Source organism: Phoca vitulina, unplaced genomic scaffold (assembly GCF_004348235.1).
Source record: "Phoca vitulina isolate PV1807 unplaced genomic scaffold, GSC_HSeal_1.0 scaffold17, whole genome shotgun sequence".
NCBI classification, from domain to species: domain Eukaryota; kingdom Metazoa; phylum Chordata; class Mammalia; order Carnivora; family Phocidae; genus Phoca; species Phoca vitulina.
In genome coordinates this window covers 504,657-520,961 of record NW_022589720.1, presented here as the reverse complement: position 1 = coordinate 520,961, position 16,305 = coordinate 504,657, and the positions used below count along the sequence as shown (strand labels likewise).

The 16,305-nt window shown below is 52.4% G+C and overlaps 1 protein-coding gene across 1 annotated transcript in view; it reads left to right on the top strand.

Moving 5' to 3' along the window:
* Nucleotides 1-16,305, top strand: part of LOC116639250 (probable palmitoyltransferase ZDHHC11) — a 40,377-nt gene that overhangs the window by 5,958 nt on the left and 18,114 nt on the right. Inside the window, exons 4-9 of the mRNA XM_032415440.1 lie at nt 35-56; nt 2,918-3,042; nt 5,381-5,536; nt 8,139-8,248; nt 9,846-9,880; nt 12,895-12,985. Of these exons, the coding sequence (XP_032271331.1) occupies nt 35-56; nt 2,918-3,042; nt 5,381-5,536; nt 8,139-8,248; nt 9,846-9,880; nt 12,895-12,985 (539 nt within the window). The remainder of the gene's footprint in view (nt 1-34; nt 57-2,917; nt 3,043-5,380; nt 5,537-8,138; nt 8,249-9,845; nt 9,881-12,894; nt 12,986-16,305) is intronic.

The following is a 16,305-nucleotide window of genomic DNA, read 5'->3' as shown; positions in this document are numbered from 1 at the left end:
GGGGAGAGCCAGGTGTGGGGGAGGGGAGAGCCAGGTGTGGGGAGCAGGAATTACTGGTGAGGGGGGGCAGGGGGGAGCTGAGGGGGAGGGGAGAGCCAGGTGTGGGGGAGGGTGAGGAGTCCAGGGCCCCAAGAGAGGGCTTCTGCAGGCTGGGGGCCTCATGGGTGAGGGGGTGAGGGCCATGGCAGTGAGGGGTCACGTGCTGTCCTCTGTCCTCCTCGTGTGGTCTGGAGTCACCCCTGGATGTGTGAGGTCCAACCCATGGGAAGGGGCGCGGGCTGAGCTGCCTCGTCCTTGACCCGCTGGCCTGGGCCCGCCGGCCACATTCTCCCAGTGAGGCTGTCCGAGCACAGAGGATGGGGGCCCAGGCTGCACTGGGAGTGAGCGTCCAGGCCTGGACGGGCTCAGGTGCAGGGCCCGTGAGCATCGCCAGGACCCCACGGGCTGGGGCCTGGGCCCTGAGTGGCCAGGAGGGGCAGCAGAGCTCCCTGCACTCATTCGCACTGGCCCGCGCTGGCTGGTGACGCGGCCGCCAAGGGGCTCCCCTGCTTCCCCACCATCCCGTGGCAGACGTGCCGCGTGCACCCAGTCCTGGAGCTGGAAGACCATGTGAGAAATGCGCGGCTGGCTCAGGCCTGAAGAGGATCGCTGCTTTGAGCAGAAGGAAATACAAAGCTCTCATAATTAGAAAAACCCAATTAGCACTGGGGGTCTGGGGGTGCCTGGGAGCCCCCGTCCCACCTCCTCCCTACAGAAGAGAAGCCCTGGGCTAGCGAGGGTGGGGCGGGCCGCCTCCTCACACTAGCAGGGCTCTCTTCTCCTCTGGACGCACCTCCTCAAGGCCTTGCTGCCGCAAGCTGATGACCTTGAGGCCCAGTCAGCCGTCGGGGGACAGGGGAGGCCCTGCAGGACTGAGTGGGCCAGGCCCCACGGGGCACGCAGGGTGGAGCTCAGAGGGCCTGACGGGGCTCCAGGCACAGCAGGCTGAGGGGGTTCCCAGCAGGGCGAGAAGCCCCTCGACCGCGGGTGAGCCCCAGCAGCCGTCCTGGCAGCCACTGTGCAGGGTCGGCAGGAGGGAGCAGGTGCCTGGCACACAGCAAGGTGGGGGCTGTGTTCCTCGGAAGGAGCACGCAGAGGTGAGGCAGGGGTCAGGGTGAGCACAGGGCCGCCGTCCGTGTGCATCTGCCCCAGATTCCCTCCTGTTCCTTCGACCATCCAGCAGAAAAAGCAAGAGGGAGTGACTGCCTTTAAATGACGGTTTGTCCAAAAAAGTGGGCAAAGCCTAACAAGCCAGCGAACCAGGTCTTCACAGAGAAAGGGCTGGATTAGGTGCTGAGGTGCCCCAGATGCAGGAATCAGGGAAGGAAGCGATGCTTCGTGTCCTGAACATCGGTTGGACAGGCTTTGGCCCCCACCCCATCGGGAACGCTGCCTCTTGCCAGGTGACAGCAGGACAGGATGGCCGAGGGGCTTCCAGCCTGGAGGGGCTCCCTGGGGACCAGAGCCAGGTGTGGGGCCAGGCCTGTGCCCCCTGCAGCTTGGGGACACACAGGAAGCTGGGCCTGTGTAGGATTGCGCAGGAGACGCACCTCGGGGGGCTTAGTGAGGGGCCACGATGCGACGGCCCTCGAGCCAGCAGCTCCCCAGGACCCCAGGGCCATGCTCCACATGCACCCAACCCTTTGGGAATGCTCACGTTTTAGCTCTCCACCTAAAGATGTGTGTAAAGAACCCTCAAGAAGTTCTGGAAAAGCATCATGGAATCAACTGAATTCCAGCTGAAGAAAACATGTTGAGATTGAAAATGTTGAAGGAGTGGCTTCCTTCAACATCACAACAGCAGAAAGCCCGGAGGAAGACCGTGCCGTGGGAGCATATTCCAAGAATTGCCGACCACAGTTTATTTTCTCGATGGATGGATCATTCTCTGGGTCTTCTGAGCCAGGCAAGGGGGCAGGAGTGGTTTTGGTCTAATGCCAAAGCACAAGATGTCAATTGTGCCCAAAAGTGTGCCTGGCCCCAGGGAGGGTGTGTGGAGATGACCCACCATGAGCTGTACTCGGCCAGGCACCTGTCCTGGTGCCCCCTGGCCTCCCCGACCCAACCTGGCTTCAGTGCCCCTGACGCAAGGACAGCACCAGGACCCCCACCACGAGGAGGAACCGCCAGGTGCTCTTCCAGAGGGACTAGGCTTTGAGCTGGACCTGTCTTGCCTGCTTTCCATCCTGCCTACACTGCTGCACGCACACCCTGAAGTTTTCCTGAAAGAGGAGACAAACGTGTTTTCCTTGGCCACTCAGAGCAAACGGTAGAATACAAGAAAATGCTTTCAAGTGTAAAAAGTACCTCAAACGATCTGCAGATAATACTGGGGTTACTTGCTCTACCAGCTTTTGAAGTAGCAAATCCGTTACGCCATAGTTAGGATACAAAGAGAACAATAGAAAGAGTGAAATTAATTTAAAAAAAACAAAACCATCCGATTCTGTTCAGTGGCAGTGGTCACGACCCCAACTCCAAGCTAAGAGCCACAAGGGCTCATTGTCCACAATTCTGTGACCGGGTGGGAGCCCCCGGTGAGCAGCGGCCGGGATGTGGGGGATCCGTGCCCGCCCGCCCCACGTGGCCCAGAGCCTCTGTGTCCCTCCCTGTGAGCCAGGGTGGCCCCTCCTCACCCCTTGTGGGGGTTGAAGGGGAGCGCGTCTGTAAGCCATGAGGCACAGAAAACGGAGGTGCCGTCGGGACGGCCACAAAAAGCAGCGTCCCCTGGAGAGCTCCAAAGAGGCTCGAGGGACAGGAGACGGGAAGAAGGCTGGGTCTTGGGTTCGGGGCCGGGGACACCCCGCGCGGGTTGCCGCACTCCCGGGGCTGTGGGTCAGCCGGCCCTGAGCCCGGCTTACCTCTGCCTCTCCCGCAGGTACTTCTTCTTCTCCGTGGCCTCCGCCTCGGCCGGCCTGCTCTGCCTGATCATCATCCTGCTCTACATCTTCATCCAGTTCCTCATCGACCAGGAGGAGCTCCGCACGCACCCCTACTACGAAAGTACATGTGGCCCCTCTGTGGCCTTGTTTCCTCTTGGGTCACTCGCAAGTGTTAGCCTGTCCCTCCAGCCGCCTCGGCGGTCAAGCGTCCCTTCTGGGGGGCGTCAGCCTGGCCTGCCCCCGGCTGGGTGAGCGGCGTGGCTGGGCAGCGGCAGGTTCAGGGCCCGCGGGTGCTGGCTGCTCAGAGACCGTGCTCCCAGGTAGTGCCAGGCGTTGGAGGGGGCCCTCCGCCCCATCACCCTGCAGCTGGTCTGGGTGGGGAGCAGGGACAGGTGGGAGGACAGGGCTGCCTGGGGACGGGTTCTGGCTGATGTGTGGCTGCAGGTCTCTGCTAAGTGGTGCAGGAGCCTGGCCTTGGGAACAGATGTGGGATTGGATGGGGCCTCAAAGTTATGTCCGTGATCTCACCCCTGGACCTGGGACTGTGACCTTATCTGGGGAAAGGGTCTTTGCAGATGTGATTAAGGACCCTGAAATGATCGTAGGTTACCCGGGAGTGTGTGTGGAGGGGTGCTGGGTCCATTGAGAGTATCTGTATAAGAGACTGGAGGGACACGGCCACGGCCACGGCCCAGGGTGCCTGGAGGCCCAGGAGCTGGAAGATTGAGGACAGATCCTCCCCTACAGCCGTGGAGGGAGCTGGCCCTGCTACACCCTGACTTCCTGGCTCCATCTCTGTTGTTTAAACTGCCCAGTCTGTGGCCATCGGTCACAGCAGCCCCAGACACTGACGCAGGGAGGACTCCCGGGGACGGCCTCCTTTGTCTGTCCTGAGTGCCCAGGGACCTCAGCCCTTAGGGTGCAGAGCAAGGCTGCCTTTCTCAGCCCAGGCCTCTCTCCAGAGCGCATCATGGCCCAGCACATAGAGCAGGAAAACAGAGGACCTTGTCGCTCAGCTCAGAATGTTCCAGGGACCCGCACTCGGCCCAGGCTCCAACATCTCTGTAAGGCCCAGCATCGGGCTCCAAAGCGGGTGTGGACAGTGCCCTCCTCCCAGAAAAGTGAGCAGCCCGCAGAGCCAGTGATGATCTGCTGGTGGGACCGAGCCCCCACGCCTCCCTTCTCCAGAGCCTGCGCCATTGGAGGGGTCCCGCTGCCGTGCAGCCTCTTCCTGGGGGGCTGTGCCCTGTGCACCTTCACCCCGAGGCCCGCACAGCACGTTGTGGCATGGACTTTCTGACCTGCATCTGCTCCGAAATGCATCCGGGTTATTTCTACGGTAAAAGGGAACAGCAGGGGTCTCGTTGAGGCCAGGCCCCACTCAGAGGATGTGCACACAGCCAGCTGGAGGCCTCTGCCTGCCACCCCTCCTGACAGTCTCCACATACAGCCTCAGCCAGAGGGCTAGCCGGAGCCGGCAGCCTCCAGAACAGTCAAGGCTGGGCACTGGGGCTTCCACGTGTAGGCCCGCCCCACCACGTGGCTTCTCAATGCCCCTACACACTGCACCTGGTGAGCAGCGACCTCAGCACACCCCAGTGCCCAGAGCAGCACCTCTGCGCATTTCCTGATGGCCTCCCGACATGGGCGTTAGCTGGGCAGGCACTGCTGTGCACTGTGAGGACATAGGGCAGGGTGACCCTGGCCTGTCTCTGGGACTTGCAGGCTCTGGAACCACAGTGGGACCAGCTCTACGTGAATGCCTGAAGACTGAGGCAATCTCCTGGGTTTGCTGTTCCAGAAGATTCCACGAGGCTGCTTAACCACAATTCCCTGGGACACTTTGCTGTCATTGGTGGGAACTCATCGAAACATCACCAGCTAAAGGGACAAGCGTGCGGTCCGCCACCCCACGGTCCAGCCAGCCTCACGCACGCACGCGGCCACACACCACAGTGGGCCTGGCAGCCACCGTTTGGGGCGTCACATAAGGGACTGGAGTCAGGGCATTTCAGCCGGAATCCCACCTCATGGGCCTGCCTGCAGATTCATCAGTGCTCTTCTTACACTTAAGTTTGGGGCACAGAGGACCATGTTCTGGAATTGCCCCGAGGCGCTGGCTACAGCCTTCTGGTCCTCTGTGACAGTGGCTGGTTGAGAATGGGGAAGGTCCAGCAAGGACCAGCGAGGACCTGGCTGATGGGCAGGGTGGGTGTTGGGGCCAGGCAGGGGTCCAGGCTCTGGGACCTGGACACTTAGTTAACTTCCTCCAGCCCCATAAAGTGGGATTGTCAGGGGGCTGCAAGGGCACTTAGGTAGGGCAGGGCACACACCTGGGCAAGGAAGAAGAGCTCCCTTGGGCTGGTTTCCTTCTCCCACCACCGAGCTCTGTCTCCCGAGGAGAGGTGCAGCCATGCCCCGGGTGCTGGACATGGTGCATGTCTCCCTTGCTTCCACAGAGGTCTCCAACAAGAACACTTGGATGCTCTTCCTCCCCCTTTTCCCTGTAAAGACAAAGACTCCAGTGGTCCTGGGCATTGGGGTGTTCGTGCTGCTGTTGGACGTTGTCAGCCTCCTGCTGCTTGGGCACCTGCTTATCTTCCACCTCTACCTAAGTATGTGTCCCAGCCCCTTGAGTTCACATGTGTCCCAAGGCAGAAGACTGCTCAGCTGGCCCCTGCCAGAAATGAGCACAAAAGACAAATCACAGGATGGGAAGAGACACCCCTCGAGGGACAGCAGGGCTCGTTCTGTTCTGAGGCCTGCAGAGACCATGAGAGGGGTTTTCAGAGCAAGTTAGAATGCTCAGAGATAAAGGAGCAGAATCTGAGGCAGGAACAGGGCACCTTGAAAAAAGAACAGGGGATTTAGAAAAGCACCAAATCCTAACAATGAGAAACAGTCAACCAGTGACAGGGTATCTGCTAACCACACTCACCACAGGGAGCCTGGTTTTCTGATGTCCACACAGCACTGGCGCTGCAGGCTCCACTGCTTCCTGGCACGGGGGGTGAGGGCAGGACTTCTGCACCCCGTGAAGCCCTTCCTTGAATGTACCTTACTCCGTGTGGCTTCTGTGTGGGAGAGGGCAGCACCAGCGGGCTCTATGTGGCTGCTGGGCGGGTCTGTGCAGGCAGTGTCCTCATGTCCTCTGTGGAGCCAGGGCCAGATCGGCCCAGGCCCTTCCTAAAGCTTCTGCACACTGGCCGAGGGGGACAGGGGTACATTTGGGGACAGTGTCCCAGTCACAGCGTTCATGATAGCCAGCAGGTGGCAAGTTGGGCAGGTCCAGAAGCTGCAGCCACTCAGGATGGACGAAAGCAAGACTGGAGAACAAGTCCACGGGACTCACGGCTACCTGGAGATCTGAGGAGAGGGACCAAAGGGCCCCAACTCAGGCACCCGGGAGGGTAGTGGTGCCATGGTCACTGTGGGGGCATGCACAGGAGACCCCTGGAAGGGAGAAGCACAACGAGCTTAGGGCTCAAGGTGTCGCTTAGAGGGGATTTGGACATCAAAGAACAGACTTCTAGAACAAAGTTGGGATATTAGCTCATGTTAGTTAGAGTAAAATTCCCCTAAAATGTAGCTGCTTGAAACAACAGAGTTAGTGCCTCGCAGTTTCTGTGGGTCCCCTGGCCCTGCTCTTCCATCAGGTGCCGGGAGGGGCCGCGGTCTCATCCGATAGGGGAGGATCCACTTCCAGGCTCATCGCCAGAGCAGTGGCAGGTCAGTTCCTGACCTCAGTTCCTTGTGAGTTGGTGGCCAGTGCTTCCTGCCGCTCCTCGTCATGTGGATGCTCCAACACAGAGCATCTTAGCATCTTACAATGGTGCAGCTGGCTTCAGCTGGGCAGACAAGAGAGAGGCAAGAGAGGGAGCAAGACAGAGCCAGCCTTTTTAACCCAGTCATGGAAGTGACGCCCCATCACCTCTTCTGCAAGGCACTGGGGTCAGCCTGCTCTCTAGGGGATGGGACTACATGAATGCCCTGAAGTGGGGGGACTGCTGGGGGACACATCAGAAACTGCCAGCCACTGGATGCTTCATTCCGAAGCTTGGGAAAAGGACACCCAGATGAGTCTGCAGCACATGAGTAGGAGTGGGAACGTTGGTGAGGGCCAGATCTCCCGGGAAGACATGCAGATGTGGGAGTGCCAGCAGCAGGGGTGTGGGGAAAGCCACCTTCACACAAGCGGGAGAGAGAGCATCCCAAAGGGCAGTGGCCCCGAGCTCCTGTGTTAGAGCTGCTAAGGCTGGAGGGAACACGGTGGACCCTCCCTCAGTGCACACTGTGCTCTGGCTCAACTGGATCTCCTCTTGTTACTGTCAGATGATGAGTGTGAGCTCTGGGAAACACACAGTTGTGCTTACCGTCTGATGGTGATGGTAGCTGTGCAAATCCATGCAAAAGAGTGAGTGTTTTCACTAGCATGTAACCAAGTGCAAGTTTATACCCTCCAACAGATACAGATTCTGAGGGAGTGTGAAGACTGCAGTAAGAACCAGGTGGAGTTAATTGAGAAAGAGAAGCCAAAGCAAACAAAAACAAAAGCGCTTGTACAAACCACCCAGGGAAGGGGATGGGCTGCGTTCTGCAGGAGCTCACTCCACCTGGGAAGAAGCCTCTGAGGGCTCCAAGGGGGTGTGTGGAGCGGCCCCCCCTCCGTCTGCTCCTCGAACTGCAAATAGGCTTCTGTGGGTGGCCTCCTCACTTTCCAGAAATAATTAGAAGCCATCTGTCCTCATGTTTGTTGGTTTTAGGAAAAGAGAAATGGGAAGTTGGGCGCCTCCACTGAAGCACATGGCTGAAACAGGCACAGAACCCATTTCATGAAGAGTGCTGTCCACCGAGAGGTCTCAGATGCTCTTTCAGTGACCTGGGGTGCTGCTACCACGAGGCTGGAGCCAGTGGCTCAGCCCAGCTGAGCTGGGCACAGCCTTCAGTGGAGGTCCATGTTGACTCTGCAGGCCTGGGAGGCAGGCAGGGCAGCTGTTCCTGGGGTGGGGGGGGGGGGCCGCAGGCCTTGGCGGTGTGAGGAGCTGCTGTCTGCTACCCACAGGCCAGATGGGCTCTGGTGTGGCCATCAGCAGCGCCCCAGTGCTCCAGGTTAGGAAGCAGCTCCCAGCACCCTGGGGGGAGCTCTGGAAGGCCGGGTTGTGGCACGCAGGCCGCTCTGCTTGTGTAATTGCTTGTTTCCTCCTCTCTCCTGTCTAGTGGCCAAGAAGTTGAGCACATTTGATTACATGACACAGGGCCGCCAGCAACAGACTCCAAAAGCTTCAGCAGAAAAGGAAGAGCTGTCCTTCCAAATAGGATTCCCACAGGTACCAGGTGTCCCTCTGCTTCACCATTCATATTATCTAGGCCTGGGACAATGCCCAGGGTCACCTTGCAGCTGGGACTTCTCAACCACAATCCTTTGTTTCTTTTTCTTTTTTTTTTTTAAAGATTTTATTTATTTATTTGAGAGAGAGAGAGAATGAGAGACAGAGAGCATGAGAGGAAGGAGGGTCAGAGGGAGAAGCAGACTCCCTGCCAAGCAGGGAGCCTGATGCGGGACTCGATCCCGGGACTCCAGGATCATGACCTGAGCCGAAGGCAGTTGCTTAACCGACTGAGCCACCCAGGCGCCCACAATCCTTTGTTTCTATGTTGGCACAGTCCTCTGAGTCTGTGTCTGTGTGTATATGTGAGTCTGCATGGTGTGAGATGCAGTGCATGTGTGGTTGTGTGTGTATGTGTGTTTGGAGTGATGCAGTGCATGCTTGTGTGTGTGACTGTATGAGTGTGCATGATGTGTGTGATTCAGTGCATGTGTGTGTGGTTGTGTGTGCATGTGTGTGGCTGTGTGTGCATGTGTGTGTGATACAGTATGTGTATATATGTTGTGTGTGATGCAGTATGTGTATGTGCATGGTGCGTACAATGCAGTGCATGTGTGTGTGTTTGGTGTGTGCTGTGCATGTGTGTTATATCATTTCTACATTCACTATCTATAAAATCAAGCCAGCGGGGCTGACTCCTTTTAGGCCCACATATTTCCACAGCTGCTTCTTATCAAAATTAAAAACATTTGCTTTTCAAAAGGTCACCATTAAGAAAATGAAAATATAAGCCACAGGCATAAATGAAATACTTATAAATCATACACTTGTGTCCAGAAAATAAAAAGAACTTTCAAAATTCAATTATAAGAAAATGACCCAGTGCTTTAATTTTTTAAATGGGCAAAAGATTTGAACCAACTATTCTCCAAGGAGGGTCTATGGGTGGCAAATAAGCACACAAAAGATGGTCAACATCATTTACCACTAAGAAAACACAAAACCACAGTAAGATACCATTACACACCCACTGGAATGCCTGTAATCAGAAGGATGAACAGTAACAAGTGTTGGTGAAGCTGTAGAGATAGAAGTCTCATACATTGCTATTGGGGAGATCCAATTAGATCACTTTGATAAGAAGTTTGGCATTTTCTTAAAAAGTAAAATCTAGGGATGCCCAGGTGGCTCAGTCGGTTAAGCAGTGGCCTTCGGCTCAGGTCACAATCCCAGGGTCCTGGGATGGAGCTCCTCATCGGGCTTCCTGCCCGTAGGGGAGCCTGCTTCTCCCTCTCCCTCTGTCACTCACCCTGCTTGTGCTCTCTCTCTGTCAAATAAATAAATAAAATCTTTTTAAAAAAGTAAAATCTATACTTACCATTTAAGTGGGCAATCCCACTCCCAGTTTCTTACCTAATAGAAGTGAAAACACGGGTATTCCTGTAACAAGGGTGCTATCCCCCAGTGAGATCATTTCCCAGGACCCAGGAGACTCTGAGGTACCATTACTCAAAATTAACTAATAACTGACTTGAATTTTGTATAATAAGTTCACTGTCAACAGTTTTTTTCACTTTATGAATTTTATCGCCCACAGCAAGCAGGTGATGAGCAGAGTTCATCTGTACACAGGTAAGTTTGTAAGCTTACTAGAGTTGTTGTTTTTTTTTTTTAAAGATTTTTATTTTTATTTATTTATTTGAGAGAGAGAGAATGAGAGACAGAGAGCATGAGAGGGAGGAGGGTCAGAGGGAGAAGCAGACTGCCTGCTGAGCAGGGAGCCCGATGCGGGACTCGATCCAGGGACTCCAGGATCATGACCTGAGCCGAAGGCAGTCGCTCAACCAACTGAGCCACCCAGGCGCCCCTTACTAGAGTTGTTTTATCTGTTTGAAAAATACTATACGCTCTTAAGAGTTTTGCTTTAAAAAGTCTTCTTTACTCCAAGGTTATACAGATACCCTCCATATTCCTTGCTAATATTTTCATCATTTTTATTCACTTTCTTTGTATTTTGGTTTCCAAGCTATCCTGAATTTGTTTTTGTGTTCACGAAGACAGGGCTTAATTACCCTAGCCAGGGCCAAGGGCATGGTGCGCCCTGCTCCCCTGGGAGACCCTCTTCCGGGCGCGCCCGCCCTGAACGTCCGGCAGGTGAAACACCCCCCTTGGCATTTTTAAATTTTTCATTGCTCTTGACAATTCTTTCACGTTTTTATCTTTCCATGTAAGCTCTAAAATCCCTTTGTGCAGTTCCAAGACGCAGAGTTCAAAGTGGAGTTACATTAAACACTCCCTTGGCATGGGAGGGAGCGAGGCCACGGGGTCACAGCTCCACGCCCCGAACCGCCCCGGAAGTCGGTCTCCCCCGGGGGAGCGGGCCGGAAGTGCCGCCGCACGCCCCGAGGTGTACGCGGAAGTTGGTCCTGCGCGGAAAGCTGCGCGGGGCGGGGAGGACGGGCCGCGCCCGCTCACGCACGACCAGGTGTCTAGCGGGGAAGGGGCGTTCGCTCCAAATATCCCGCTTCTTCCTTCTGCGTCTGTTTCCCTGGACACCGGGTAGCGATACTGCTGTGAAACCCCGGGTCCTTTAGAGTTTCACTGGCAGCGTCGCCTCGCTGTGGTCCTTTACGTGCCATCTGAGCACGTTCCCTCGCCCTGTCCAGCTGGGTGCGAGCCGCCTCCAGAAACAACCGAGACTAAACCCGGTTTCGGACAGTCGGTGCAGACGCAGCGCGCGGGCTGGGGACCCGCAGAAGTCAGGGTGCGCGCGCCGCGCAGGGGCCCGGGGACCCGCAGAAGTCGGGGTGCGCGCGCCGCGCAGGGGGCCGGGGACCCGCAGAAGTCGGGGTGCGCGCGCCGCGCAGGGGCCCAGGGACCCGCAGAAGTCGGGGTGCGCGCGCCGCGCAGGGGGCCGGGGACCCGCAGAAGTCCCGGGGTGGACGCGTCCCAGGGGCAGGAGACGCAGAAGCCCGGTGCGACGCAGCACAGGGCGGGGGACCTGAAGAAGTGCAGGTGTGCAAGCCAGACAAGGGCTGGGGACCTGCAGTCACTCGCAGCACCTCGCGCTGCAGCCACTTCTGGCGCTCTGAGTAGTGTCTTCCAAGTTCCATTTTTAATATTCTTTTGTGAGTTATACACACACTGCTTTGTTTTTTATGAAATTATCATATTGTGCAACTCTTTAAAAGCCCTTTTAAAAAATTCCATATACCTTCCACATTGTTAAAAGAAAAAGAAACATGATTTTTATGAATAGAAGTTATTCTGTCGTTGGGAGGAACCATATTCCTCATTTCTGGAATATTTATTTTCAATTTAGTGTTGTCTTCTCCAACAGGAAAATGAGCTAACTTGCGCTGTTGAAAGGCCCGTTGTTGAAGTGTAGTACAAACCTCTGGGTGTGCTGGGCAGTAGGGAACAGTGGCCTCTCTTGATTGCACAAGTGTCCCTAGAGGAACCTGATAGCCGGAGAGTCCCCTGCCTGGACACTCACAGCCTTATGTTTCAGGCCAAGCCTGCTGTGGCATGTCAGGGTCTCAGTTTCTAGAGATCAAGGAATATGTTTAAATCACTTGACAGGATATCAATCCAAAGAGGAAACCTTCACTCAGTAAGTGCCCCTGGAGTGAGATGATGTTAATCACCGGTATATTTTAGGGGAGAACTTTGTGAAGGACTTTCTCAAGTGCTTCTCTCTAACAGTAGTTATCAGACCAGTTTATTGGGAGTATCTCTTCTGGACTGTTTAACTGCTATGGAGGTAGGATCGTATGTATAAAGACTTCTCTTGCCTAATTTCACAGGTGTTCCACTCAGTTAATGTCCATCCAGTGGTTTGTATCAATTTTCTGTTGCTACAGGGCAATTCCCACAAATTTAGTGGCTTGAAACAAGACTCATTATCTGAAAGTGTGCATGGGTCACATGCCTGGGCAAGTGCAGCTGGGTCCCTTCCCAGTGCCTCTCAAGGCACAGTCACAGTTCACCAGGTCAGCTTTCCTTTCCGGAGGTAATGGGGAAGAATCTGCTTCTAGGCTGATTCAGAATGCTGATAGAATTGTTGCTTTCCCACACTTGCCACATTGCCCCTCGGTCTCTAAGTCGGTCACTGTGGGTCTAGTCTTCTCATACTTCAGATCTCTTGGACCTCCTCCCCTTCCTCATTTCTCAAATTTTAAAGCTTCGTGTGGTTGCATTGGACCTACTTGGATAACCAAGGACAATCGTGCATTCATTTCCTACAGCTGCTGCAAGAAATGAGCACGGAATGCCTTGGGCTCCGAGGCCCATGACTTTGTCCACTTGTAACCAAGCCTGCTGCCCCCACAGGCTCGTGAAGGTGGGGGTCCATGGTGGGGTGCCACAGCAGGAGGAGCGCCTCTGTGGCCTCCCACTGGCAAGCGGGTGTAGACCTTTCCCGGAGGAGCTCCTGCAGGGTGTCTCACATTGTGCAGTCAACCCAGGAGCACACAGACCACATCCCAGGAGCTGTTGGCTCTGAGGTTCTGCAGGCGAGGGCGTCACAGTAATGGCGAGTGAATGGCGCTTGGCAGCCATCAGCAGGGCTCTCTGAGCTTACTGCCCAATGCAGGGCCCTTCTTTGCTGATAGGAGTCTTTCCTTCCTTTTGCCACATCCCTGCAGAGAGAAGCACAAGGAGCCCCAGCCACTCCGGAAGTGCCCAAGTCTCTGTTCCACCACTGCCGTCCACCCAGAGAGCTCCCTGATGCTAGTGGTGAGCTCAGAGCCACAGGGCATGTGTGCTGAATCTAGGATGAGAGCCAAAGGGAGGTTCTCAGGCTCCCCCAGGAACGAGGACAGAAAATGCTTGGAATGGCTTGTTTGACTGATCTGAAGCATTTACTTGGTCCTCAGGGGTGCTACTCATATGGGAGCAAAGGGGGGGGGGAGTAGAAGAAAAAGTGAGGGACAGAAAATATTCTTAACTGTGGGGCTTGTATTGTGTGTGTGTGTGTGTGAGAGAGAGAGAGAGAGAGAGATGCAGTAGAAAAATCGGCTTACTAAAACTGAGCGATATATGTGTGCTTTAATGAAAGATACTTATGTCTGCACTCAACGGGCTTTGAGGTGCACCAGAAAATAAAATGATAGGTGGATAATCATATGGTAAAAAAAAAAAAATACTGCAAAACTTTAACAATGATAGAATCTAGGTGTCGAGTTTAGGCTTTCTTGTACAATCCTTTCAACTTTTCTGGATGTTTGAAATTCTTCATTAAAAAAGTGTTAGGGACTCACTGTAAGAAACAGACATGGAGTAAGCCTCAGGGCTGCCTCCTTTTGGACCCACTTTCTGCAGCTGTCTGGGAGTTTCTGGTGGGTTATTTTAAAGCAGGGCTTGTGACTCTGCTGACTTTTGAAGATCACAGGTGACTTTATATTCTCTGTGGGAGGAGTTCCATCTCACCAAAGTCCCTGCAGGGCATCAGAGGGAGGGCTCCTTGCAATAATTTAGAAGTAGGAAGTGGTTGGTACCCACCTTTAGTAACAGTGATATTGTCAGCAAAATCATTTTCCTTGCTTGCAACTTGGAAGTTTGGAGACACATTTAGTGGAAACCATCATGCCTCCAACCTCTCCCTACCCCAGACTCAGCCACTAAAAGGCGACCCTCACTCCAAGCCATGAGCAGATGGCCACAGACTTTTCTTTGCTGCCATTAAAGCCAGGGTGACCCTATGTCCCAATTGGCCTGGGACAGTCCCATGTGACACCTGCTACCAGCCCTGACCATGTGCCTGCCACTGTGACAGACACTTGTCTTTGACCATTATGTTAAATCCTGCTAAGGATGCTCCCAGACACAGCTTTATAGTTTCTGTTTGGTGTCCACCAGGGTGGAATCAGGCCAAGCTCACCTCCTAAATGAACATAGATATTTAAGACTCTGAGAGAAGATACTTTGTTCTGTCCCACACCTAGCAGGACAAATTCTTGTCAGTATTCAAGAACATAGAATACCAAATATGCACAATAATTTTTAATGCAAAAACGGTAACATTATAGGCTTGGGTCTCTTAAATTTTTCTATACTTAAAACGTTCCAGGGTTGAAACATGTTTTCTTAAGAAAGGGAGTGATCATTCTACTTAGCTGACATGAATTACCAAAACTGATTACAAAAGAAATAGAAAATTTGAATAGACATATAACAAACAAAGACAACCACTAATTAAATTTCTCACAAAGATCCCAGGTGATCTTTGTGAATTGATGGTTTCATTGATAAATTCTACCTGATATTTTAAAGAAAAGAACAGCAGTCATGCACATCCTTTCGGGAATAGAGATGGAAGTCGCATTTCCCACCTCACTAATTCACACTTAATTCATTCTGAATACTTTCCCCTAAGATTGGGACAAAAGCAAGAATGTCCACTTCAAACTTCTATTTGACATTTCACTCAAGTTCCAGCCAGTGCAACACAGCAAGAAATATAAATTAAAGATATAGATTTGAAAATGAAACTGTATTTATTTGCAGGAAACATGCTTCTAACAAATCTGTAAAAAAAATCTGGTAGAAATAATAAGACAGCTCAATAAGGTGGTAGGATACAAAATCAATATAAAAACCTCAATTATATTTCTGTATACTGGCAAAGAAGAATCTGAAAATGATATTAAGAAAACTATTCCATTTGCAATAGCTTTGAAAATAATAAAATAATAAAACAAGTGCCAAATATGTATACTTAAATCTACGAAGTATTGAGAGAGATTAAATGCAATCTAAATAAATGGAAAGATTTAGAATACTCATGGACTGGAGCACAAAATATTGTCAGGATAGCAAATTTCCCCTAAATTGATCTAGAGACTTACCATGATCTGTACTGAATTTCCAGCAAGTTTTTTTTTTTTTTTTAAGGAAATAACAAGCCAATCCTAAAATATATATAGAAATTCAGAGGACCTAGAGTGACCAAAATAATTTAGAAAAAGAAGCAGCAAATTGGAGGACTTACACAACCTGCCTTAAAAATTTATGATCAAGCTACAGTAATCAGGGCAGTGTGGGACTGGAAGAAGATAGACCATACAGATCAGTGGAACAGAGTAGAAACTCCAGAAATAAAACCTGAGCAGCGGATGTTAAACAGAGGTGCACAGGACAATTCAACGGGGAGAGAAATGAGAGTATTTTTAATAAAGGTGCTGAAACAATTGGATAACTATATGCAAAAAAAGAACTTAATACCCTACTTCACACCATACACAAAAAAAATAACTCAAAATCAATCATAGACCTGAATTTAAGAGTTAAAATATAACACTTTAGGAAGAAAACAGAATAAGATCTTTGTGACCTTGAGTTAGGCAAAGTTTTCTTTAACATGATACCAAAACACTATTAAGGGAAAAAAATGAAAAATTGGACTCCATAAGAAATAAAGCATTTGGTCTTCAAAAGTCACCATTACAAAAATAGAAACTATAAGTCACAGGCTGGAATAAATATCTGCAAACCATGTACTTATATCCAGAATATATAAAGAACTCTCAAAACTTAATAAGGAAAAACAGCCCCAATTTAAAATGGGGAAGAGATTTTAATAAACTTCACCAAACAGGATATATGGATGGCAAATAAACACCTGAAAAGGTGTTTAGCACCACTCACCATTCGGGAAATGCAAATGAAAACCACAGGAAGATAGCACTTCATACCCAGTTAGCATGGCTCGCTCGAAAACGCGAGCAATGCCCAGTGCTGGGCCGATGCAGAGACACCGAAGCCCCGCGTGCCCGCAGTTCAAAGTCACAAGGGAATTTGAAAGTGATGCCACTTTGGAAAGCAGTTTGTCAGGTTCTTAAAAACTTGAATATATTCTTACCATCTGACGCAGCAATCCCACTGCTGGGCTCTTCCTAAAGAGGGACGAGGACACCTGTGCTCGCAGGGCGGGTGTGGGAGGAGGGGAGCTGTCCCTCCGCGAGACCCCTTCCAGGGACGTGTCTGAGACACGCTTGCTTGATGCTGACTAATAATGGACTGGGTTTTCTGAAAGAATAACCTGAGTATCAACAATT